The 26,805-nt window shown below is 44.2% G+C and overlaps 2 protein-coding genes across 4 annotated transcripts in view; one reads left to right on the forward strand and one right to left on the reverse strand.

Moving 5' to 3' along the window:
* The window catches only part of SYN3 (synapsin III), a 187,953-nt gene that overhangs the window by 63,210 nt on the left and 97,938 nt on the right, over window positions 1–26,805 (reverse strand). The window lies entirely within an intron of this gene.
* Window positions 26,297–26,805, forward strand: part of TIMP3 (TIMP metallopeptidase inhibitor 3) — a 37,372-nt gene continuing 36,863 nt past the window's right edge. The window contains exon 1 of the mRNA XM_005527543.3: window positions 26,297–26,658. Coding sequence (XP_005527600.1) covers window positions 26,535–26,658 — 124 coding nt within the window. The 5' untranslated portion in view covers window positions 26,297–26,534. The remainder of the gene's footprint in view (window positions 26,659–26,805) is intronic.

Genomic DNA, 26,805 nt, shown 5'->3' on the forward strand with positions numbered 1-26,805 from the left:
TATTTACTTTCTTAATGGCTTTCAAAGGCTTCAGGGGAAAAGGTCCTCATCAGCTTATAAGGTGTAGAAGAGTGGCCAACTGATAAGACTTCAGATTCTGATAAATTCTGGAAAATTGTAGAGGCCCTGTAATGCTTTTCCAGAGTTCAGCATGCTTGTCCAAAATCTCTGTAAGCCTTTCTCACCATAGTACAGCAAGTCTTAGGAAACTCATTGAGTCCATCACCTCCTACCTCTAATTTTGCAAAACTTCCCCAGGGGCTTCCTCCTTTTCCCCTCAGGCTTTGTGTTTTATAACTACAGGGGAAGTGCCACGTGAATTTGGTAATAGTAACTGTTCTGCATTCAGAGCTGTATGTAATGAAGAGCTGCAATTTGCTGGGCACAATGACCTCTGCTGGGGTCTTTCTCTGTGTTGCAGCTAATGCATATGTAGCTGTTTTCCACTCAGTCACGTTATCTTCTGTAGAGGTCAAAGCCTCACTGCATTCTCTGGTTTTGCTGCCCTTTAGTACCACTGAACTTTCCAGCTCGTGCTGTTTCCCAGAACAGACACTGTCCCACTAACTCCAACCTATGGCTTTCCCCAATTCAGCATGAAAGATACCTGGCATGTACAAAGTCCATTTTCAATGAGGGTCCACCTGACTGCATTGCTGGACTTGGTGGATGCTGTCTTTTCTTGCTTAGTACTAAAAATTCATATGTCCTGTACACGGCTTTTACTGATTATTGCATTTCTGATAGGAAACCAGAAGCTTTCCTTTGTCAGTATTTTTCTCTTGGCATCTCTGTATCCAATTCTGTAGATACCTACTTTCTCCCTTTGATTCCATTAGTCTGCCATTGTTTTTGAATTAAATCCTCATTCTGTAGTTATATTTGTGCTTTATTCTTTTGGCTTTTGACATGTCTGTAAAGGTTTAAAGCTCTGCTGGTAGAATAAAAAATGAATTTTAGTTCTAACACCCTGAAATCCATGTGTTTCCATTCTGAGATCCAAAGAGCCAAGTGAATAAAATGTGACTTGCTTATTCTTGTTTTTATTTCTTTAAATCTAGACCTCCTGGTGCCAAGAGAGTTCTTCTGAAAAGAGACAGTAAGATAGAAATAATTGTGTCCACATTTGTTTTTGCATTTTCTCGATATTTCCATCAACCTTGGAAAACTTCAGGCTGCAAAGCAACCTAATCAGCAGTAGGTTCAATTTTAAAATTATCTTCTATGTTGGAAGATAGAGATATCATCCCTGGGAGACATCACTGATAAGCACTTGAATGTTGCAATTTGTAAAGAATATTTTAAAATGTCAAACACAGAATTCTTGCTTCACATTTGACGATCACAAAATACTCCAATACTTGGTTTTTTAATACAGTCCAGATGATAGAAATACCACTGGGAACCTGTACCATCACTCAAAATGGGTTGGCATGAAATGGTAGCAAATATGTCTGTGCTAATATTGGTTTCAAAAGTGATAGTAGCAGCAGGTATTTAACTGAATTCATTATAAACAATTACTTTTCAATGTAGTTTCTTCTTGCTAACTATTCACTTGTCCAGGCTGGTTTCTTCAAGTGCATGTTTGTTAGCTTTTGAAGCAAACACCACCAGCCTTTAGGCTGTTTTAGAGATATTTGCAGCTCAAAGCATAATTTGTTACATCATACATCTTACTCTGTATTTTCCTGGATGTCAAAAATTACAGAAATACTTCACAATTAAAATGGATCAGACAGCCAAAAAGCCAAAGGGAGGAAAAATTTTGTAGGCAAGGAACTGAGGATGAGAGATTAAGCAGCCTGCCAAAGTTTACAAAGGAAAATCTATGCTAGACTAGGAATTGGACCCAGACATCCTGAATGTCAGTCCAGCCGTAACCACAAGACTGTCCCTCTTCTGATTCACAAATACAATTACAAATTAACAAGCAGCTCTGAGTCCTGGTGATATATTAGTCATAAACAGTGGAGTAAAAGTATTGCATACTTCGTAAAAATGCAACAGTTTGGGTTTGTCTCAGTACTAGTCAGCCCTTTTTTAAACTAAAGGGTCATTGACTGAAATGTGAGCTGCAGTTACCAGATTTAGACTTAAGTTTTTTTGTCATTGTTGTGTGTCTGTAGCCAGGATACTTACTCAGGACACTTCTCTGTGACAGAGACTACATTGGTAAAAAAAGGATCTAGGGTTCACATTTTAGCTGTCCCAGCAAATAATGATTGCTGTCACCTGAATAAGTACCTTTCCTTGCATAGGTATGGTTCATATATATCTGGGACATAGGCACAGGCCTTCGGAGTATTTTTACATGACAAGAAGTTATTTGAAGCTAATTGACTCTGCTTCAGGTTTTTTGTGGCAACATCTGTATTGTGGCTGAATATGTCTGAAAATGTCTTTATAGCTTCTCAGAGCCAAAGAGAAAATCCAGAAGGTGTCTCTAACCATCAAGGATGGTCTGAGCTTGCTCTTAAAACCTCACTTAAGTGCAAGATTTTAAAATCCCTTGTTACTGCCTGGTGAGGTCCTCTGACCAAGGACTGATTTGAGAAGAGGCTGATTGTGCAGCTGATGCCAATATTGGTCCCAAAGAGTATCCAACTCAAACTCAAGTTTTATGTTCATATGATCTGTGGCTGACTTAGAGTCAGAATAATAAATGGGAATCATGTTTCTCGGCATGAGGAAATCTTAACTATAATGCTGCTCACCATATTTTAGAGAAAAATAGCTGTCAGGCATGCAATGATCTAAGTCTGCTAGGAAATAACTCTATCTGTATAGTGAACTCTGGGAAATCCCCTTGTCAAATTCACTGACTGGTGACTGTAAAGAATCACAGAACAATAGATATTGTGATTGGAACAGCTGTAGAAGTCATCTACTCCACCCACAAAATTATTCACAGAAGTACTACTGCCAGCACATCATCTGGTCAGCCCTAACTCAGAATAACTGCATCCTGAAAACTGCCTAAATTGGATATCCTATGACCTCTGTGGCCTGTCTGTTCCAATGCCACACTACCTTTATAGGAATTTCTTTCTTAACATCCAGCTCCTGTGGCTCCCGTGGCTCTGGTTCAACGTTGTACCATCAGATGCTGCTGAGGAAAATGTGTATCTGTTGTGCTTGTAATTACCCTTCAGGCAGTTGCAGGCTGTTTGATTAGTCTTCCTTTCACCTGCCTCAATATGCCTCAACACACCCAACCATGTGCTCCAGGCCTCTGACACTTCTGGTCAGATAGGTAGACTTCTGCTGGACACTCCCCAGTTTCCTCCCATCCCTCTGCAGTGTTCAGGTTCCTGACTGGACAGTGTGTCCTATGCAGCCTCATCAGTGTCAGGCACCAGGGAAAAGAACTTTCCTACATCTGCCAGACATGCTGCTCCTAATGTAGTGCAGGACAGAGCTGCCTTGTGGAGTCAGTGCACGATCAGCTCATTCAGCCTGAAATTCACTGTCACCTCCTGACTTTCAGTATCTTAGCCAGTTCCCTCCCAGCATGTAGGGATGCAGTGAGTCATTCCAGCTCAGGTGAAGAACTTTGCATTTCTCTTTACTGGACATCATGAGGTTTCTATTGCTACAATTCTTATGTCTTTGAGGTGCCTCTTGGTTGACGATGTCATTTGTTGTGTCAGTTGTCATAATTTTGCATATTTCAGTGATATGATGAGGGTGCACATCTGTTATCCAGTACTACTGTTGAAGTATATGGACCACAGGCTCAACCTCTTGTGCACACCATTTATTACTAGGAATAAGCAGATGCTAAGCCTTTGATCATCACTACCTTCTCAGTCTTGTGGTCCAGCTGACTTTAAACCCACCTAGAAGTCCTTTGTTCCAACCTTGGCACTGAAGAGCTGAGAAGATAGCAGAGCTTTACCATTGCTAAGCATTGCTAAAGCAGCACTGTGGGCATTGTTTCCTAAATTCATTCAGAGAGCTTCTCCAAAAAGACCGTCTTTAACAATATGGGCTTGATAAAAGAAAGACTGTGCTCAAACTGGAATTAGGCATTTATGGAAGATAGTGTGGCTCTGTTGGGCTGGAAGTTTCAAAATTGTTGCTTTCCCATTCTTCCCATATTGCTTCTTTCCTTACCTACAAAAGTTGAAATTTAGATTGTGCAGTTTAAGGAGAAGGGATGGAGCCCAGTGACAGTGAAGTTGGCTGATACTGCCAGCCAATCTTTACAGACCAAACAGACTCCAGTGAGAAAAGGCCACTTTCACCTCAAGTTGTCCAAACATGTTAACTCAAAACATCTTCTTCTAGAAAAAATTACCTGGCATTCTGTCATAATATTTAATTACAGCAGACTTGTTTCCCCACCCCAGATAGACTTAAAGAGTTTCAAAAGGTGAACAAATTTAATACATTAATTTTTAATTTTGTTTTGACTGCAAGTCCTTCTTCCTGGTGTGAAAAGATGGGGCTGAAAAACCCATTCACTCCCCAGATGTGTCTGGCTGGATTTGGATATTTCATATCCAGACTCTCCGCCTGTAGTCCATATTTGTTAGCAGGAGGTTAACGGGGATTAAGACAATCTCACACATCCTGGTCAGAACTGTTATAAGGGGGCCTTTTATTAATTCAGTTGTTCCTTACCAGTCCTCTTTAGCATTCAATTCCTCCTTGGTTCCTGCTAGGTTAAGGGGAATTGCACATCCATATGGTTAGGAGAGAATGGATTCCTTCTTCTTCTGTAGACAGTAAGGAAAACTAGAGGAAGCATCAATTTGTAATATAAGATGACCAAAGAAATCCTTAGCAATTATTTCATCACAACTGTGTAATTATGAGGAGACGGTTTCCTCTCTACACCTGAGGAACTGCAGGGCTGAGCTACATCCCAGATGAGTGTGGTACAATTTAACAGTGCCAGAATTAAGTCCTAATGGAGAAGTTCCTCCTGTTGCTAAGCTGGCTGGGTGACCTACTTGTACTGTCACTGGATACTGAGCACCCTTGTTTGAGCACAAAGTTGGTATTATTGTTGATGCTCAGACTTGCTAGATATTTCTCCCTGCCACCCATGATAGGATTTAATCTCAAGTAATCTGAGGTGGCACTGAAACATGATGCAAAACAACTTGGAAGGCTTTTCACTTCAGACAGGCTTATTCAGTTTGCCCTGCATGGCAGAGTTTATTGAATACCAAGCAAGTAACCTCTTCTCAGGGAAAAGACTCTCCCCACATGTATGATGACTTGCTGCAGTGAAGGAAGCTGCCCTGACCTTGCTTTTGTTCCTCTCCAAAAGCCAATTCAAAGGCACAGAACCAAACCCCCAACAAAGAAGTGAAGGAGCTGGAGCCCAGAGGCAGTTTGCAGGGGTCTGATATCATCTCTCTCCACTAACATGAGCCTCCTCAGGGAGACAGGTCTGAAAACTGGGTTCCCACCACCCCCTTCACATGCCAGGGACTACCTCTGGCCTTGGGGATGAACAGAGGGAAAATTCCCTTCAGCTCAGTCAGCTGCTGCAACGAGGTGACTTTGAGTCCTCCATCTTTGGGTTACTTATTTTCTTGGCATTTTAATGAAAGCTAGAGAATGTGTTTTCCATTTGCTGCACTTCTGCCGGAGACTGTAATTGCTCTTTGAATCTTCAGGAGCAGGAAACCCATTAAAGGCCCAAGAGGACAGGGATTCAGTGCCAGCCAGCACATTCCTTAGCTCCTTTCATCCTGCAAGAGGAGAGTACTTCTGGCTTCTCAAGAAGGGATATTACTACATTTTGTTAAAATTTAAGGCTGATTTCAAGAGTAATTTTACCACTCACCTTATAGTTACCATTATTCCTGCTATTTGCAGTATTCTCTTTATGGTTATTAACATAGAAATATCTACAGGAACGTCATTACAGAAAACCCAAGTATCAAGCTTGCCTTTCAATACCTTGCAGACTGTAATGACAGATATAATAACAAGAAAATCTGAGCTGTGGGCATGGCATGTCAAACTGGAAAACTGTTGGTCACAGCTTTTAAGGAGCCTCTGGAAAGAAAATGAGAAAACTGCAATTGTATGGGAAATAAGAGCTGCCTGTTTCAGGTAGAAAAAGTATGAAAAATCTTTCATGCATGATAATATGCCTTTAATGATGCAGTTTCCACCCAGTAAGATTATTTTTTGAAGAAGTGACATGGCTCAGAATAAGTGGGATTGGCATGTTGCTAAATTATTTTAGTTGCGCATCCCCTCTGTGAACTGCTGATAATTTTCCAGAAAGCGGGAAGTGAGTTGCTGTCACCTTGCCTCAGTACAGTGTGCCCCACAGTGACTTTCTGCTGCATGAGACTGTCAGGGTAGCTAGTTTGCTGTGTCTGAGTCTGTCCCATAGGCTCTGGAGTGGGAGAGAAGGAAGCAGCACAGCACAAAGAGAAAAGGGTAAGCCTCAGAAGGAACTTCTAAGAAAATAATGGTAGATTGGGGTAGTACCGGGAGCAGGAAGGCACAGATATTCTCAGCCTAAAAACTGAGAATCAGGAGCTTGGATCAGGTGCAATGAAAGAAACAAAAGAGATATTTTAAGGATGACTCGGCTGAAGTTTGTTTGTTATACTAGTGAACTTCACAACAGCTATTCCTGTGACAGGTTTTAGCCCTTCAGTAGTTGGCTCTGTGCCATTTTAGTAACACAGATTGTTGTGTTTAAACTGATAAAAACTGAAAGCTGATATAATGATCTGGGGGAATAATGGATAGTTCACAAGAGTGTAAGTGAAGTGGCTCACACTGTTGTCCCATCCTTTGCTGAAATGGTAAAAGGAAAGGAAGGAGGATACATGAGGATGTCCCATGTGTTATGAAGATGTCAGAAAGGCCTTGAGACTTCTCCAGGTGATGTCTGGGAGTGGGTCCCACTAGAGAGGAGCTAGACAGACCATCCTAGTGATGGAAATATTTGCAGAGGAACTGTCACTTCTTCTCTGTATTTCTCCCAATGAGGGATCAAAAAAAGGATTTTCCTAGTCAGTGATATGAAGCAAAGCCTGTCATGCATGCTCTGTGTGTCCAACAGAGACACTGACATATTTGCAGGAGTCCTGGGTTAGGAAGGAGTCTGCGCTGAACATCATATTATCCATCTTGCTTCCAAGAGAAAATAGCACTTTGCACGAGGCAGCTTTTCTGCAAGGAACCAAAAGGTAGTTCTGCAGTTTACAGCAACAACCAGGTTCTGAGAGTAGGGAATCTTTGCTGGTAATCCCTCCAAACTCCTTTATCTCCAAACAATCTAGTTTAAAGGGCAAAGCATTGGTTCTGGTCCTTGGCATTGTCCAGACACACATCTCCTCCCTTACTCATTCTTTTTATACTTCAGGTTACTTTAAGTGAGGACATATAGAATCATGGAATTGGTTTAGGTGGGAGAAGACCTCTAAGATCAAGTCCAGACATTAACCTAACACTGCCAAGTCCAACCATGTCCCTAAGAACAACATCTACATGTGCTGCGTACTGCATACAAAATGCCTACATAAAAAATTTGTAATGGTTGTGGAGTCAAGTGCTTAGAAACCTAAGAGATCCAGGATGAAAGTTACCTGGGCAATATTTGAGCATCACCTGCTAGCTACTCATGGCTGTGAAAGTCTCACAAGGGCTCTCTGCATTACCCCTGCCTCATGCATCATGGGACATAGATGGCAGTGGTCAGCAGAGAAAAGAGACTGCAGAAGGAGAAAGAGTCATCATGGGACTGAAGGGATGGACTGCTGCCCTGCAGGGCTGGCCAGTGCTCCTGTAATCCAGTGCGATGCTGGGCAAGTTAGCCAGATTCCCCATGGGTGATTGTGACAAGGCTGTTCATTGCTTTCTGCATGGCTGACATAGCCTCCAGTCCCAGACTGTGCTCTGAGGCCAAGAGGGGTTATTTTTATTATGAATTGATTCCCTGGTCCTATTTGCAGAACAGGCTCCCAACTGAAAGTGTGTAAGATTCACTGTAGGGCCAGCGTGGGAAGGGAAGGGCTCTGCTGACCAGGGTGGAAGCTATTGAAGCTGGCATTGCAGACAGAGCCCTTGAATGGTTGAGCCACAGCTGACTTGCAAAAGGGAATGAACACTTGCAAATGCACCTGGACTTTGTGCTTTGAATATGAAGTGCTGCAGCATGGCAGAAACTGAAAATCCAAGTCTTTGTCATTCTGTATCATTTACACAAATCTTCTGACTTTGCATTTTCAGCGGGCAGCCTCTCATTTACAAAATACATAATATTTACTATTCTGCTGCAAAAATAAATTTGTTGATGTTTCTGAAGCAGTTAGATATGATATCTTGCTGAATGCCATGAACTCAAAAGGGGTTTCAGTCATTCTGCTCTCATAACTTTGTTTAAACCCTATGAACTAATCTAAGTTCACCCACTGAGCAGGACAAAGCTAAGTCTGAAATGTTTATTTTCTTAATTGCAGAAATCCTGTGACAGGAGTCCTGTGAAAGAAATGAACTACATTGCATGGCTCAGAGAATGGAAATTAAAACTTCAGTGTCAACCCTTATATGGACACTTCCCATGGTCAATTCCTGGCTTTGCAACTACAATAGTATTTGAATGTACTTTTTGTACTCAGACAATACAGTCATTTTCACTTGCAGCTGACCAGTCCCTGCTGACCTGAAACCTTCTTAACTGAAAATGTTTTGTTTTATCTAATAGTCAGCTACAAGCTCAATTAAGCCAGAGTGAATCTTGTATGTAGACAGCTTTTCTTGGAATAAGTGGTTTATTTGATTTGGCTTCCTTTGCTTTTTTTTTTTGTATAGGAAAAGTTATGAAACATATGAACATCTCTCATCATCTTTATAATCTACAAACCCTTCTGGATGGGCTTACCAGCACATCTCTGGAGAGACAGCAGGTATGTGTGGGAGCTGGAGTATGTCTGAGATGGTGGCTGATGACCTGTTGTCAGATTTTTTTCAGAAGCAAAGTTCAGCAATCCTTTTGATGTGGCAGCCTTTTAGTCCAGGAAATTTTAACACAATTTTTGATTGGAAAATAAAAAAGAATGTAAGAAAAATAGTGTTTTAAAACATTTTTGTTTTCTCTACCCTCTCTTAGCTTTCTGCTCCTTGTTTACAACTTGGAAGCAAAGGAGCCAGATTCTTTCATCCTGTGAAAGGTTTAAAACAGGTTAAAGCACCAGCTTAGGATTTTTCTTAAGTAATAACCAACAAGCAAAGCTAAATCCTTTTGTGAAATAACAAATTTAATCGGACAGGCAGCTTTGCACCAGCTTCCGCCAATCTGCTGCCCAGTGCAGAGGCACAAGAACCAAGGGGGCCACAGCTGCTCTCCAGGGAGACTGGCAGGGCTCCAGCACCAGCCTGCCCAGCAGATAAAGGTTCCAGCCTGTTGGGAACACGCAGCAAAGTGTGTGACTGTCCCTCTGGTACTCAGCGTTGGGAAACTATTAGAGGAATGCGTACTTCAACAAGCCTCTACACACATGCCTCTGTTTTTTCCCTTGAGATAAGATTTCGTGTTATGAATTCTCAGGGCTTCCCCTGTTTTTCTGGGCAGAGGAATCCTGGCTTAACCCAGCAAATGGTGAAAGGGGCCCATAACACGAGACAGAGGCAGGCCTTGTCACCTGAGGCACCTGGCAATACATTAGGAAAGAGTTTTATAAAGCAGGGAGCTGTCGCTCTTGGCACAGCTGTCCCTGCAGAAAGCAGGCAGTAGCTCCTGCAGCCCCATCCATGTGCAGCTCAGGTGAGCTGAGCTGGGCTCTAACAGTGCCGTGGGCTGCTCAGACCCAGCGCAGGCTCCAGCCCTGCGAGGCTCCCGGCGTGGGGATGTTTGCTAACAGACTCTGAACTCCACAGCCCCGCTTATCAGCACACACTCCAGGCAGGTTACAGCGAGTTCGAGCTTGCTGCGTGACCCAGGGACTGGCCTCTGATTACAATGTCACTGTATGCTCAGCTCTACATCCCCTCCTGCACTGGCTCCTGTGACAGACCACTTAATACACACAGCACATTTCTGAAAGGAGGAAACAATTCCCCACTCCACTCAGAGGCTAATGGAGAAAAGTCTTGTTCAAATACAAGTGCATGAAATGCTTCAAAGTAATTTCCTTGAAAATGGCTGGGAGTAATTTCCTTCTTTGCCTCAGAACTTTTTCTTACTCTTTATTTATTTATAAAAATACTTGCAACAATGGCTATTTGTCAGAAAAATGTAAGCTAGTTTTTAGCAGGATTCTTGTCTGCCCATTTCTACATTCCAAACTTCTGTCTTTTTAGCGGAGGTCTTGACTAAATTATATAGCTCAACGCTGAGCTAGGTACTACCTCCCCAGAATGAGCCTGCTGGGACTGACAAGCATTCTTGTTAAAAGCCTGAAATAAAAGAATCTGTTCCAAATTACTTACTCTTGGCTCTGGCAACTATTTGTGTGTATATATGCCCCAAGTTACGTTAACGTGGAAGTAACAGATCACAGAGAGCTTGTAGTGTTGTATATGATACCTACACTTAAAGCCTATGGCCATGACATCACTGCCCTTGTTCTGGGCTCCAGTGATGGTGTAGCCAAAAAAAGCTCAACTGAGAACACAACTCATTGTTCCTCTCAGCTGCTAAGGCCGTATTGACTCTGTGAGTCACGCTCAGCATGCAGAGGTGACACATTCCCCCATTAGTGTTACTAATTCCCTGGTTTGAGAAGGGAATAGTGTCTGCTCTAAGAAAACAGGGAAGGGGTGGAGAAGCATTGGGACTCACAAACTCTCCAGCATGGCTTAGCCTTTGTGAATTCATTTGTCTGCAGCACAGGTAGAACATTAGGATCTTAAATTATTACAAACAGAGGATTGTCCTGAGGCTTATATAGGACAATTACTATTTTTTGGTGAATCCTAATGAGGGGCTCAGGCTGACTGCAAGACACAAGGAACTAACTTAGACCCTGCACTTTCCTTTCTGTTTTGTTGGCTGACCAGCAAGGAGGTGCAGAGAGATTGAGATCTATAAGGACAAAATTGTTCCACTGGCCTCAGTCGGAGAGAAAAGAGCTGAAAAAGCCTAGAGGTGGGCCTAATACTGATCAACATATGCTAGCACATATGGGAGGACTTGTGCAAGAAAACAACAACATCATCATCGTAAAAATGAGGATAATGAGGATGATGAAGTGTGAAAAGCTGGGACTAGCTGTGCCATAATAGATGACCACCCTTAGCTTCACGTAATGGTTTGCAGTCTTGGCTGACAAAAATACAGCAAACTAGAGGACAGGAAAGTCTGTTGACAAAGTTGTCTTTGAGCAACAAAAAGCCAGAACCCAGTGAAGATCAGGAAGATCAGGAGCTGCAGGTGGTGGGAGATGTTTAGCTGGAGCCACTTAAGAGGAGCTGCTAAAGGAATAAGAATAGCTGCAAGAAGCAGTGAGCAGAGAGGGACTGGTCAGGGGTTCCTGCCCTATTTCAGCTCCAGCTTGAGGAAGCCTTTGCTACCCAGCAGGTGTGTGGCAGTGTCCCTGAACTGTCAGCTGTGAGTGGACTGTATCCAGACCAGGGGAGCAATGGTCTGCTCTAGCAGCTGTGTCAGGCAGCAGTGAAAAAGGGCTTTGGCAAGTATCATTCTGGGAGCTGGTGGATGCCTGTTATTTTGTTTATGTTCCTTTGTCCTTTTCTTCCTTATTTCCAAAACAGTGCTGTTCTGCTAAGCCATTTATGATTTGTGAGCAAGGAAGTACAACTCTCAGAACACTCAATTAATTATTCTCAGGTTGAAAGTTGGAACACAAAATTCTATTTATTAATGAAACTGAACTGCCCTTGCTGTTATCAGTCAGACTGGCAGGAAGGGTACATTTATACTGTTATTTTTACACTATTTCCAAGCAGAGCCTGAATTCCTGACTACATCTCAGACGTGCTCACCATGTGTGGTTGCAGTACACAAAGGTTTGTAGAAACTGGATATAAAATAACTAATATAAGTGGTAGCACAGGTCTAAACCCAACGGCTTGAACTTCTAAGGTCAAACATGCCCAGGCAAAATCCTGGGTAAATGCCCAGCAAGTGAAGCGCACGCCAGCACTGATGCACTGCACTGCAGTTCCCTGTGCTAGCCAGAGGAATGAGGTAGGTGTGCCCCACACTGCCATGTCTCTCTAGGACACTGCCAAGGTATTCCAAGTTTCACCTAGGAGAGGAAATAAGTGCCTTTGTTTATGTCCCCACTGCAAATGGGGCCAGAGGTATGCTCTGATGATGCCACAGGCTTTGCACAGAGCCTTTGGGAAGGCTTTTTACAGCTGGCCCACAGCCATCTGTGAAATAGCTTCTGTTCTCATGGCCATTCTGGCGACTGTGCTTTCAGAGCAGTATGACAATACTTGTTACATTTGAAGTCCTAGGAGTCCAAGACTTGCTTTTTACTCCTGTGTTGCTCAAAACAGCCTGGCATGTTGTCTAACATACCAGACTGCTCTCAAGACTGAGACTGTTTCAGCAGCAGTCAGGACTGGCAGAAATCAATTGAATCAGGCAGAGAGAATGCAACAGACTGGCCTGAGGCTGTTCATACAGCCCTGAAGGACTCAGCTGCAGGGAGAGGATTATTTGGGGAGATACAGCCAGATTTTGTGGTACTTGCACAGTTGCACAGGGTGAGAAGAGGCTGTGAGCAGTCCCCTTGCAGGTAACTCTGTGATCACAAAGACGCCTTTGTCTGTTCTGCCATCACCCCCTGGTACTTGTACATAGACCCCAGTGCCATCTGCCCCCCATGAAAGCTGACCCCCATGTGCTGTGTTTTTCACAGGGACTCAATATATTCCTGTATTTTTCTCTATCCTTGCTGGGGGAAACTGTTCCCTAAAGTCTGGCCCAAACAACTTTTACCATTTATGAGCCCTTTCACCTTGACGCTCTTCTTGGATCTCCTTAAATGAGATTACGAGGTACTCAACATATTTTTTTTTCTAAATTCACTCTTCAGAACGATGTACTCTGCCACAAAGGGGAAGGCTTCATGCATAAGATGCTGCAGAAAGCCTTTGCCCCCACCCAAAGCCTTGTTTTTCAGAGTGACGCACACCCTACTCTGCTATTACTTAATAAGAAATGAAGTCACTGCTTTCCTCTCCTTCAAAACTGCTCCACCCTCAGTCAGGAGGTCTGCTTCTCCACCCTTTGGCAAAACAGCTGTTTGGGAGTGGAGGTGAGTTAGGGGTGGTGTTGACCAGCCTCTCATCTGGGGAGGAAATAAACAACCAGCCCAGTCCTGTCAAGGGGCTGCTTCAGACCTGGGAACAGGCCTGACAGCCTTCTCTGCTTCTGTGTTTGTGTGTATTTCATGTGAGCACAAGTTGAGATCATTCATGTCAGTCTGTGGGGCTGCTTTAGGATGGAGAGTGTGAGCACGGCAAACCACCTGGCTATTCTTTATCTGTCTTTTTCCCTACTCCAGATAAAGTTTTCACTGGAACTCCCACCCTCCTCCTTTGGAAGGTAGGAAGAGCAGAGAAGCTGGTGTGTGTAGTGGTGTCATGTGGATCTGAGTTTCCTCTGCTCTGTTCAGACCTTTCTCACAAGCAGTGTTAAGGAAGACAGTCCCTAGGATTTGGGTGCATCTCCATGATTTTGCCTTATCTCTCTCAGTGTGAGCTCAAGTAGCTCAAGAAGCTGCCCTAAATATACTCCAGCATCCAGCAGTCCTTTAGAGACCATCTGCTGACTAAACATGCCTGGAATACAATGTGGTGCAGCCACTCTTCCTTCCCACCCTTGACATGCCCTTCCTGGCATGCTGGTGGCTATTCTGGCTGTCTTCTGACTGGGACTTTACTGCAACAGAGAAACCACAGGCAAGGGAGGGAGGCCTGGATTACATTCTGTATCCTTGGAGGAAAGAGTGCTGACATTTGGGGCCTCAGCATCATGGGGAAGGTTTTAGGAAATGCATTTGCTCCAAGAGGTGTTACGTTGCTCTAGAACCTCTGTGTTTAAAAGGGAAAGACTGAAAATGTTCATACAAAAAATAAATTGTATCATGCAAGGAAGCACAAAAAATGCGAAGGACACTTGTCCTGGTAGGGGAGGCAAATATTTCAACTAGTTCATGCAGAGGGTAACAACTGGAAGGGACCTCTCCCACAAAAAGGACAAACAGATGGTGAGGGACAGAAGGCAAAAGCAGAAGGTCTCGCAAGTGAGGAGGCAGCTGGTAGGTCCAGTGGTCAGGATGGCCAGCTGTCCTGGGTTTGGAGGACTGGACCTTTGTTCTGGCTTTGTTTGGACCAGTGGAGGAGCTCTCTGTACATAACAGATATCTCTGATATTTCTGAATCAGATATTTCTGATATCTCCTGCTTCAGCCAGTCTGTACCAGCTCATGTCTTCTGTTCCACTGTACTACAGCAATTTATACTCCAGTCTCTGTTTTCCCTGCTCCTCTGGCATTTCCTGGCTGAAGCAGCCGTTAGCTCTGCTGTGCTCACTTCAGATGCTTTATGATTATTTACTCCTAAATAAGCAACTCAAAAGCAGCAAAGAAGAAATTGGGGGTCCCACAAATTTTTTGGTTTTGGTTTATATAGAGGTGGCACCTCAATCAAATACCAACATCCCCATCATGCCAGGTGCTACACAAAAATGGAATCAAGTCTGTGTCCCAGAGGGAAAATGATTTTCATATTAGCTGAGACAGACAGAGCACAAAGATGGAATGAGCTAATACTGGTTAATTCCAGCGGTCTAGGACTTCAGTTTTGCATTGTTACAGAGCTCACATTCCTGGGTCAGAGAAACCATATTTTTGGGAAGGTTCAGTGGAAATGGTTTTGGGACTGTACCAAAGCCCTCCCAGGATTCCAGTTTTCTTAGTCTTAGCCTCAAAGGAATTTACAGCTGGCTCAGGAAGAACTGGAAGTCCCCACAGGAAGGATTTTGTTGATATTCAGTCTTTGGAGGACAGTGAGCTTCTCTGTGAAAGGCAACACATATATCTGTCCATGGCCACTGCACCACACCCACTACTCCTCCAAAACAGATAGAGTTTCAAGGGCTCATATGACCACGTCCATCTGTTCAGGGATTATTAGGACAACCTGTAGATGGGGTGTGGGGAGGGAGGTTCCCCCCATTCATTCCTTCAGTTTAGGCAGGAATTATCTCTGAAAGTGAAGCAAGCTGCCAACATTTCATAAAAATTAAGGGACCTTCAGAGACCAGCAGAGCTCCCAGGAAAGCAGCTCACAAGGTCTGTTTTGTATGCAGACTGACTGCTTCCTGCCAGCCAGAACAGGGTGCTACAGCCTGTCTTTCCCAGGATACCCTAGTCAGTCTTTTGTTTCTGGTCCAGCACAAAACCAGAGATATCTGCCTAATTAATAATGTAAATCTGGCCTCTGACAGCTCAAGGAATACTGCTTTTCTATCCTTGAGAGATATAATAACTACCTTTTCTTCCTCCTAATCAGCTTCTCAGGATTCCTCACCTGACTCCAAGACTTTTTAAATCAATCAACTCAAGGTTAGTGACCCTATTTCCAGGCCTTGAACTAAATTTTCTTACAGAGCAGAGTCAGCATCTAAGGGCCCATATTCCCTTTTACTGTCCACAGTCCCACACATCCATCACTTAGGGCACACACTTTGCACCTGCAGAGCTTCCTCTACAGATTTATATGTGGAGAGGAGGGGCGATCAGGAGACAGGAAATCCAGGAGAAATTTACAGGAAGAAAAAGAGCCACCTGTGGGAAAATTTGGTTGAGATGGGAGGAGTCATCCCTACATTTTTACCTTTCTTTTGTGCCCTGTGGTGCCTCTGGACTTCAGACTCATCACAATATGAACGGCAAACTTCACGGCAGATAAAGCATTGACATCAATTCACTGCAGGGGTGTAAAGCAGGTAAGACTCGGAGTTCCATGACTGTGATATCTGCAGCCCAAATGCCACACGCTGCAAGCTCCTTCACTCCTGGTATGGCACATTTACTGCCACTATGTTCATTTTAAATCTTCTTTAGCATGTACTTGATGCCCTTTGGCAGGGACACATCCTGCCTATTATGTATCAGTACAGTGTTAGGGACAATGTGGTTTTGGTTTTTCTAACAAAAAGTAGCACCAAAAAATAATGAAAGCATATCAGTCATAACCTGCATAGGAAAGGCAGTGTCCATGGGATGATAATATCTTTGGTAGTTACCATAAAGTTTTAAAGAATAAGTCATTCCTCTCATATAATTTAAGAAAACCTCATAAACTTGGTATGCTAAGAACTTCTAATATGAATATATCTCCCTTATTTGGAAAAAAAGCAAATTATGTTTCCAGTTTCATGATCCCACTTCATTTTTTGATATTTGACCTGCAGATTAGAGGTTTTCACGTCATCTGTCAGCCCACAGAGTGTATCCCAAGGTTCAGTGTGTGTGAGAGAGATAGGAAAGGAACATTAGGAACAGGCCAACCACAAATAGCTAAAATTAGCTATGAGAACTGGAGTGCTGAGGTCTCTGAGGAACACTAGTCAAAGGAAGAAAATGGTTGTTTGCTAAACTCCCACTTATTCTACTGCCTCTGAGGACTCTGGGTTCACATCCCTGCCCAGACATCCTACATGGCCATTGAAGAGGGTTTCCCCCGCCCCTTCCCCCTCCATTGGCCATAATTTTCCTCTTTTGTAACTGCTGCACAGAGTGATATGGGATTCCTGCTCTGGCAGCAAGACTCTGACTGGAAACAGGAAACAGGGGGGCTCTGCAGAGCTCGGCCTCTGTGACAGCACGGACGTCACACCCACGTGCAGACAGGGACGCTTCTCACATATGGCAGTGATCAGCAGCTCCCCTTTTTCCTCCCCTTCCCTCTTCCCCAGAAGGGCTTACAAAGCCCTAGAGGGGCCATATATTGAGTTAGAAGCAGACTTTAGGAAGCACGGCTGTGTGAGGCCTCAGTTATGACAGAACATGATTTCTTGCATAATTCTTTCAGATTCTCTGAGGCCAGTAAATTTGAGACTGTAAATCTTCACGTGACCAGAGCATATGGCCTTAGAATAAGACATGGAGTGAATTACAAAGAGACAGCCCATTTTCTTCAGAATCTGATTAAGGGAATCCTTTGAGAACTATCCCTTACATGCAGCCACAGGCATGGCTTTAAAAGCTACCCTCCCTACTTCTTCCCAGATGTAATAAATTGGGGTTTTTTTGGCAGCACCAGGTTCTCCTATTTTTCTCCTTCTTATCTTTAAAAGCCTTTTCTCAAAATAAAATCAAATGGCTATGAGTGCCTAATCCTTCAGATTATAATTTCAGGGGGAAAAAAAAAAGATTGTTAAAAGTGATTGCATTGATACTTGTGGAAACAATTTAGGGGACTTGGAGACATTGTCTAAACTAAGGAGGTAGGTTCTGGAGGAGCAGGAGGAGAAGGAAATACTCTTGCATTCACTGGGAGTGAGTATGGGTTTCCTCCAGCCAGCTCTCTGTAGTGCTATTGCTTACATCCATACACAGATTAGGCTGTATTAGCCTCTTTAGGCTAAATTGCCATTATATATGGTGTTCAAAGGTGAAGTTTTATTCTGGATGGGGAAATCGATTTCAAATGAAGTAAAAGTTTCCCTTCCTAGCTTGCTCCTTCTCTTTTCATGAGGCAGACTGAGCATTTCTTGAAGATTCAGCTCCTTTGGCACAAAAGAAACTTTATGTAAGCATCAGTGGGAGAAGGTTTTCTCCAGCAATAGCTCATTCAATCTCAGCACTGGGAGGGAGAATTGAAATGCCTTCAGCAGGTACACCCACAGCTATCCTGTGAGGAAAAGGAGACCAGATGAGTGCCATCTATGCTAGCTGCACTAAGCACTGAGCAGATCTCCACCTCTGCCTTCCCATTCCACTCAATGGTCTTGTGGTAGTTCTGCTGAACTTGAACTGAGGGAAAAGGGAGCAAGATTTTGGTTTAAAGATGCTGTGTTGTAATTTAGGGAAGATAAAGATACAGCTAAAATGAAAACACAAAAATGTTTGTCTATTTACTGTCTTTTGTACTGCCAGGTGCTGGGGAAAGTCTGCTGGAGAATCATATCTCTCTTGGTAGAAACTGCTGTTGCTGAGCCCTTTTTTTATTATTTTCCATTAATTATCCCATGATTACAGCTGTAGATTCCTCCCATACGTTGCATAACTTTTATTCTGGGAGCACTTTCCTCACTGACCTCAGCTAGGTGTCTAGGGAGAACCCTTCTGCCTCCCTGGCCTGCGTGGTGAGAGTTTAATCTCTTCTTGCAGTTACCTTGGAGAGGAGAGGCAGGCAGAGGGTGAGAAAGAGGAGAGGGAGAAGAGAGAATGTGCTGTGCTAAGCTGCTATTGGACACCTGCTACTGCTAGAAGTGTTCAGTACCTCTCCAACCTCTTAGCACTGGAGATGAGCCACTGCTTTGGAGCAGTCCAGGATCCCAGTGCAAGGCACTTGGGGTAATGTCAAACCCCTGGCCAACACTCTGTGCGAGGTTTGGTGGCACAGCTTCTAAGAGCAAAGCCACAGAGAGGTGTCTGCTTGTTCAGAGCACATGGACAAGCTTTGGTACCTTCAGAGTTCAACTCCTGGTATGTAATCTGCACATACAGACTACACCTTCCTGGTTCCTGCCAGCTCTGGGTAGTTCTCACTGAAGCACCCCTCAGAAAGGCGCGGTGAAGGGACAGAGACAGTCAGATTAAAGGAAAAGGGAAGAGGGGCTGTGGATTGTTACCTCTGTCTTCAGTGGAGAAAGAATACTTTTTTCGCACATCTGTGCTAAATCAAACACTGATTTTTTCAGTCCTGACATTAATACATTAGGTGTGGAACTCACATTGCTGACCTGAAAAACTCCTTTGAGGAATTCATTCAGGAGGAAGGAGTCTTCGCTTGGGAAGAGCAAGACAATAAACAAGTAAGAGTCCTCACTTTAAACTGCAGATCTACCATCTCCTCATCTTTTGTCTCACACGAATGCCAAGATTTATGGAGAAAAATTCCAAAAGAGTGAGGAAACCAAAGTGCTGCCTTTTGCTCTAGAGAAGAAAGAGATCCGTCCTTGAAATCTCGCATCGGAAATTCCCCAGCTTCTCCTGGCTGGGATTGTGAGTCTGAGGGAAGGGCTGATGTCAGTGAGCATTCAGCTACTGTTTAGAATACAGCATTGATTTGGGAGCACAGAAAGGAAAACATTGAAAAAGTTTGGGTTTATAAGAAAAACTCTGTGCTGGAGCAACAATCTCTGTTGGGATTTTCACACAGAGGAACTGCTTCTCACTTTTGACATCATGTGGTGGCATGCATGAGAGGAATCACTGAGTTCACTCCCTGCTGGGACACTATCCTTGTCATTAGAGACTGTCCTTGTAACTAATACCTTAATTTGCAGTTTCAGGTGAGAGACTGGTAACACTTGCACTGTGGGGATGAAGAGACTGGATTGTTCTTACAGGAAGTTTCTGAAGGTTGCACAGGGAGAAGCAGCTCAAGACAGCAACTTTTCCTGCACTCACACCTGTTCTACAGGTAAAGACCCTTCCTTCACACCTGACAGCCCAATACTATCTCTAGGCTCATTAAAGAAACAAAAAAAGGAATGCAAGCCCCGTGGTGCTGTTCTTTCTGCTTTTCACCAGTATGGTGATTTTAGGGGATTCCAACATGCTTTAAAACCAGTGATACATCCTAGGGACTGGCATATGGAGGGACTGCAGCTCTGATAGCCTCAGGATGGTCTAAGAGGTACAGGATTACTGTCTCCTGCCTGGGGATCTTTCTCTACCTCCCTACACTCATACAGGGTTGTGGAAGCAACTTTATCTTGACAAGTGCCCTCTGATGAGAAGGAAAGATTATGCTAAGAGATGGGGAAGGAGGCTTAGTCCATGCCTTCAGAAGGCTGGTGAGAGGCAGAGAGATGAGGGAAGAAGGATCTAGTTGCTCAACATGCCAAAAAGGCCATGTCTTCAGGTCAGTCAGCTCTCCTCCCAAGGGAGCCTGTATTCAGCTCTCCTGCTCCTCCGTGGACAGTCATCACTGTGAAAAGCCAGGCCAGGTGTTGAGAGAAAACCAAGGATGCAGTGGTCAGCCACCTTCAGTAAAAACAAAAAATTGGAAAAGATGAAAATGAAATCCTGGACTGTGACAGGGGGACAAAAAAGCACCAAGATAATCCCTCACCATTGCCAAGCAGAGCAAACCTTATCACAGGGAGGGCAACCAGTTGTGAGAGACATGCCAGCCTGCCAGGCTCTCTGCTAAACATCAGGGGGCTGCTTGGAACCCCACAAATACACACAGCAACCACAGTGGCCAGTACTCAAATGCAAGCCCTCTCTCACAGATGGAGACATTTCCTGTACAGTACCTAGGAGGAGGCACTATGAGATTATTAAAGTTAGAGATAATCTATAAGTGCTGTCCCACACTTGAACTTGAGCAGGACATTAAAGCTACAGTGAGAGAAGGCAATGAAATCTCTGATGACCCCCCAAATCTTTAGGTTCTTGTCTCATCATAAGGAAGACTTACTCCATTGCTGCTCATGGAGCTGATGCAGGGAGCAGATGTTACTGCTTTTCTGTGTCTATTCCTTCTTCCTCAAATTCCCCTCAAAGTTTCTACAGAGATATTGTCTTCTTCAAGTTACGTGGATAGAAACGTCAAAGCTCGATTGCAGCCATGAATCTGCTCATGAACTCTGCTGGCTGCAACGCCACAGAGCTGCCTTAAAGCTCTCCTAAAAATGTAAGGCATTCCAGTCATTTTAATTACTGTGCATTGCATAAGCCAGAAACCAGTTCATACAAAGGAACAACAGAAAAGTGATTTTCAATTGCTCTCACTCTATGCTGTATTTAGTGCAGCCCCCAAAGCTCTGGGAACACCGGCTCTTATTACCATTTGAAGCACTTCATCTATTTGAAATCTCTTTGTTCAGTCACTTCAAGCTATTGATGCAGTTTAGAAGGGTTTAAAAAAGAAAATCAAAACTTCAGTTTGAAAATGGCTACAGCAGGAGGAAAGGTAAACAAGAGAAATGGAAAGAGTTACTGTAAATAAAAATGAGAGAAAATTAGTTGCTGGGAATGAGGCATAGGCAGGTAGAACCAAGCAAATCACGTCATGTCCTTCCCTCCCGGATTCTGTCAGACCATCTAATCACAGCCTCCTGGCTTGAACCCTGCATGAGCTCTTTGGCCCTGGTCCAGAAATGCACTTAAGCTTATATTTAACTTTGTGTATGTAAATGGTTCTGTTGACTTCAGTAGAGCATCTTGTGTGCTTAAAGTTGAAGCCTTAGCGTTTTGCTGGATTTGGGCCAAAGAGCGCGGTCATGTGCAGGAAACATTTTCAGCTTGATAAGGCTGTTAAAAGATATTTCCTGGTTGCTCTTCTGCAGCTGATGCCACATCACAGCCTGACTGGAGGATCCCCACTCTACTAGAGGGTGATTTCATATTCCACAACTCTTTATAATGTAACATTCCTGGAAACACATGGTGCCTACAGTCTGCTCCCAGGCTGGGTGCTCTCAGTGGGCACAATCTCTAAAGGATCCTTGAAGACTGAACAGTATAAAACTGTTAAAGCTGATGAAAATTTAATGGTGTACCTCCAATGAAAAGCTTGGGAATGGGATGGAGTGTTACCTATGTCTGGCTTGCAGACAGGAAGGTGACATAATTCCTTTGCAACCTCTGAGAAAGAGATCAGATTATTTTTTTTGGTATGTATTTATAGAATCAAAGACATTTTTGAGGAAGGAGTCTTCTCATTTTAAATAGCATATAACATTCACTGATACAATGGTGGAATTAACAGGAGTTTTTTCAACTTGTTTCATGCATATAAATCATAGCAAAGACAAACATTTTCAACAAAAAGTCTTCTCAGAGGACAGTTTTAGAAAAGTAACAACTTACTGAAAAAGAAGCAGATAATCAAGAAATATGAGAATAATTTTCTAATGCAATGCATGGCCATTCTCTACTGTCCTATGAGATGGCAGGAATGTGCTGTAAAAAGGACATCAGATAGCTCTGAAAACACCTACCCTTCCCCTCCTGCTGCATAAAAGCAGAAAAACAACGAGACCTCCTAGAGGGCATGATGCTGAGCTGGTGTAAAAACTATGAAGATCATCAACTTCAAGAAAAGTTTTTAGGACAAAAGAATGCTTTTGAGCAATTTGTCAGGTGGACAGTTTAGAATGCTAATGGCAAGACTCCACGCTCATGCATCAAGTCAATTTGCTGTCAACAAATTGAAATAGAAAAGGGTCCTTACTTCAGAAGCTTTTAAAGGTAATAAATTGTTAAAGAGGTGGCAGGGCTGTTGAACTGCAGGTTGAATTCTCCTGATTTCATTCATGCTAAGCTCAGTTTTAGCCAGCTAAGATCTAGTGAGGAACTGGAGTGTTACCAACCACTATGTGTGACATTAGTCAGGGTATTTATCTCTGGTGATGGTGAGGTCTCTCTTTCCCCCTCAACCCTCCTGGTATGTTTTTTTTTTGCCAGCAGTTGCTGCAATTTGATGAAGCTTTTCTGTACTAAAGCAGCCGGCATCTCTCACAATGAAATGTGATCAGAAGGCAAGTGAACATACCTTTAGTTCATATCTCAGTCTCTGTTTCTGGTTTCAGGATGGTCTTGTGGAAGGAAAATGATATTAACGTGCACCTGATATAAACTAATATGAGTACCTGTGAAAGCAGAAGGTAATTCTCCTTCCTGAAATTTAAAGAAGACACCCAGCTTAATATGTTTCCTTTTCCAAAGAATCGGCTCTTTAGGTATTGCGGAGGAGCTGGCTCCGTCCGCGCAGGTCGGAACCATCTCTTGCAGTGCACTGCCCCCTAGCACTGCCGCGCACATTCCTGCAGGATGGAGGGGAGAAGGACACTGGCCTCGGTCAACAACACCTGCGGGACATGGCTTTCTCTGGGAATTTTCACACCAGCTATTGACCCAGCCCAGTCATGCTTGGCTTGCGGGATCCGACAGGATCACAGCATGAAGTTTTGTGGCTGCTCAGTAAGGCAGAGATCCTTAATTGTGTTCAGCAGCGTGTTCTTGATGGAAGACTGGAATAACATGGATTTCTTTATTTGGTGATATTAACTCAGATTTTCTCATATGAAGATCAAGGCCTCTATTTTCTCCTTCTTTCAATGCTACCTTCTTTATGGCCATATAAGGCCTAAAGTTTTATCGGAGCAAAGAAGTGGAATGATAGATTTTATTTTATTTTTTCCCCTTTGCAATTTTTCCCATGAAGACAGGGCATAGAAGATGAATTCAGAGAGAATTATCCTTTCAGTTCTTTCATTGACTGTCTCTGTTATTCTGACACCATTAGCAATATTTTCTCATATAAATAAACACTCAGAATCCTTGCCTGGCTTTTTCATAGTTTACTTTGCTGGTAGGTCTAAAAGAGGAGAGGCTAATATTTGATATCTAATGGATATTATCAGAGGATAACACAAAATATCTCTATTTACAGATGATAAAATGAGTGTACAGGCAGATTAAACTATTTAACAAAGGCCTCAAGCAGGCCACTGGCCAGACTGAACTTTTCTGAGTATGATTTACCTGTACTTTACAAAAATAACACACTCTGATTCCTCTGTGTGAAGTGTACTCTTCAAGAGGCAAATAAATATTGTTCTCATTGTATAGTATCCAGTTTTGGTTGAAAAAACTGCATCCCTACTACTGTAGGGAAATTAATCTCTTTGAAAAAGAATATCTAAGTATAAAAAAAGCAGGTGAATCAGCTAAGCCCTGACCAAACACAGGTACTACTACTCCAGTCAATGATAATAAAAGCACTAAAAAAATTTCTGGATCATCTTCCCAAATAGTGGTATAGAAGATAGTGGTAAGCCTTGCCATACTGACCGCCTGCACCCCATCCCTTCCAAAGAGATGGGCCCAGCCCTTGGATCAAGCCGCATCACTCCTTTACATCTGATTGCTTCTCTGGATTATATCCAAAAAGTGACCTAGTTCCTGAAATCAGCACAAACTTGGTGTCATTTTAACTAGCTTCATCAGCCTCACTGTAAACAAGCTACTTCCATACCTTGGAGGGCCCTGTGGAACTTCAGTAATTTCTAGGCCCCTTCCTCTCCCGTTTCAGAAACTGAGAAGGTGACTAAAGGTTTTGTTTTTCAGTCTCTTCTGAACGTATGCGTATCATAGACACTCCACATTTACACAGCACCCAACAGCTTAAAAGCTTATTACAAAGCATTTAGTTTGTGACTCCTTGGAACATACGAGAAAGGTGTTATTATAGGGATGAAGAAACATACTCAGGGGAGTTACTTGGCCAGAGAGTGAAAGGAGGTGGTGCAGGAGCTGTGATTATAATCTAGTTGTGTGTGGGCCAAACTCTCCCTTATTTACACCAGTGCCAGGCTCTGGCAGAATTCCACTTCTCTCAGATATTGATCTTAGATATTGATAAGCCAGGTGTATCATGATGTTGGTGGATGTCAAACTTTTTACAACAACAAAGGAAAAACAAGAGTGTCAGACACACCTCATTTTTCTTCTGTGTTTCTCTGCTGAGGTTAGTGGAGTTGTTCCTTGTTTATACCTGGTGAGACTGAAATGACAGTCCACCCAATCTGATGGATCCAGCTTCCTTGCAGCATCTTGAACAGACAGTCCAAGTACCTAAAGTATTTTTTGCACAGGATTTCTTGTATTGCAATTTGGGCCCAAAGATTCAGACTGATGTGTCTAAAAGGAATGACCTATTTAATACCCTATCTCATACATACTTACACGACCCGTTAGTACCTCAGCACCATCCCATTTTTTCAGTGTGTTCACTAATGCACATTCCTGAGCAGCTCCCATATTATCCCATGACACAGGGATTTGTGCGCAGTGAGGCAAAGCTGCCACACAGGTTGTCTGTGTCACAGCGAGGATAAGAATTTGTGTTTTCCACTGCTGGCATTGCAACCTTGATCCCTACTGACAACACCCGTCTTGAAGCTTTTGCCTACTGATGCTCCAAATAAAAGCCTGTGCTTCCATAAGACAGGATATTTTAATTTTATTTGGACAGTATGATTAAAGAAAAGGTGTAGGCAGGCTGTGCTTCACCCAGACGGAGCAGAATTGTAAATCTAAAGACTTAGCTGACTACATAGAAATTTGGGACAGCTGGTCCGTGGCCTTTAATACCAGCATAATTTATAACTAGACGCGCTTAAGTCTTGTAAACCCCGTGGAAAGTACTCTGACATTATATACACTGGTTTGATACTGTGATTAATCACCCCTCAGTCCCCTTTGGAGGATAATAAGGCTGCCTGTATCATGCAGCTGGCAATCTCCTTCCTTACAGTCCCAGCTCTTCTATAACATTTACATTTCTACAGCTGATAGAAATTTATGGCTCCAAAAGGAGATAAAGGAAAACAAAACAAACAGGACATTTCTATAAATTCCACTAAAGCTGCTCTGCTAAGATATACTTTGAGATTAAATGTTGAAAGTGCCCGGGTAGATACAACACTGCTTTTTCCAGCTTGGTTTTAGCAGTTTATGACCCCTTTCTGACTGAAAGGCCAGAGAAGGGGAATTGCTGGGTGGTGGAGAAGGAACATCCGAGCGGGATTAAAAACATTCAGGGCAAAAATCCTGGTTTACGATTCAGATAGGTCTTGTCCTTCTTTTCCCCCATCCTCTTTCTACTGCCTGTTTGAAGAGGAAAAGAAGCAGCACACTACAGTTACTTGTGCGTTGATATCTGATGGCTGTCTGAAAGCTCTTTGGAATGAGCAGTGTGCCATGCCTCCAGGTTAAAGTCACTGTGCAGACAGCCCAGATGGATTGAAGGGAGACGGTGCGAGCTCGCCAAGCGAACCGCAAGGACCGCGCACCTTTTCCAGGTGCCCCGAGGAGCGGCGCGGGGCGGCCCGGGGGAGGCTGCGACAGGCTCGGGCGGACACTCGCCGGTACGAGGGAGGTACAGCTGGTACGGAGCGAGGCTTCCCTCACTGGCAGGGGAGCGGATCGGGGCCAACGGGATCGCAGCGGACCGGGGCCAGAAGCGGGGCCGGGGCCAGAAGCGGGGCTGCGCCCCCACCCACCGCGCGCCCGCTCTATTCCCTATAAGGCGCGGCGGGCGCGGCCCCGCCCCGCGCTCGCGCCGATGAGGTAATGCGGCGCTGCCATTGGCCGCGCGCGGCGGCGCCCCCGGAGCGCGAGCGGCGCGAGCCGGGTATAACTCCGCGCGCCGGTCCTGCTCTGGCTGCAGCGCTCCGCACCTCAGCTCCTCTCAGCTCCCTTGAGCTTCCCTCAGCTCCCCTCAGCTCCGCACCGTCCCGTCCCGTCCTGCCGAGCAGGCCAGCCGGAGAGACAGAGACAGGGCAGGCAGCCGGGGCTCTTAGGGAGCGAGAATAAAGTCAGGCTAACACAGCAGAGGCCACCTCCCGCTCCGCAGAAGTGAGGAGGCACCTCGAAGGCGACATGACGGCGTGGCTGAGCTTCCTCGTCGTGTTCCTGTGCAGCTGGAGCCTGCGGGACTTGGTGGTGGAGGCTTGCACTTGCGTCCCCATCCATCCGCAGGACGCTTTCTGCAACTCCGACATCGGTAGGTGCCGCCGCCCCGCAGCAGCCCGGGCCGGGAGGGCTCGGGGGAACCAGCAAGCTCCCGGGACCCCGAGGGGTGCGGGCAGCAGCGCGGCTGTCCCCGCAAGGCAGCCGCCGTCCCGCGAGTCGCGCACTGAGGGCAGAGGTG

This window comes from Pseudopodoces humilis, chromosome 5 (assembly GCF_049639895.1).
Source record: "Pseudopodoces humilis isolate 2021_Gansu_Grassland_sample_001 chromosome 5, ASM4963989v1, whole genome shotgun sequence".
Classification (NCBI taxonomy): domain Eukaryota; kingdom Metazoa; phylum Chordata; class Aves; order Passeriformes; family Paridae; genus Pseudopodoces; species Pseudopodoces humilis.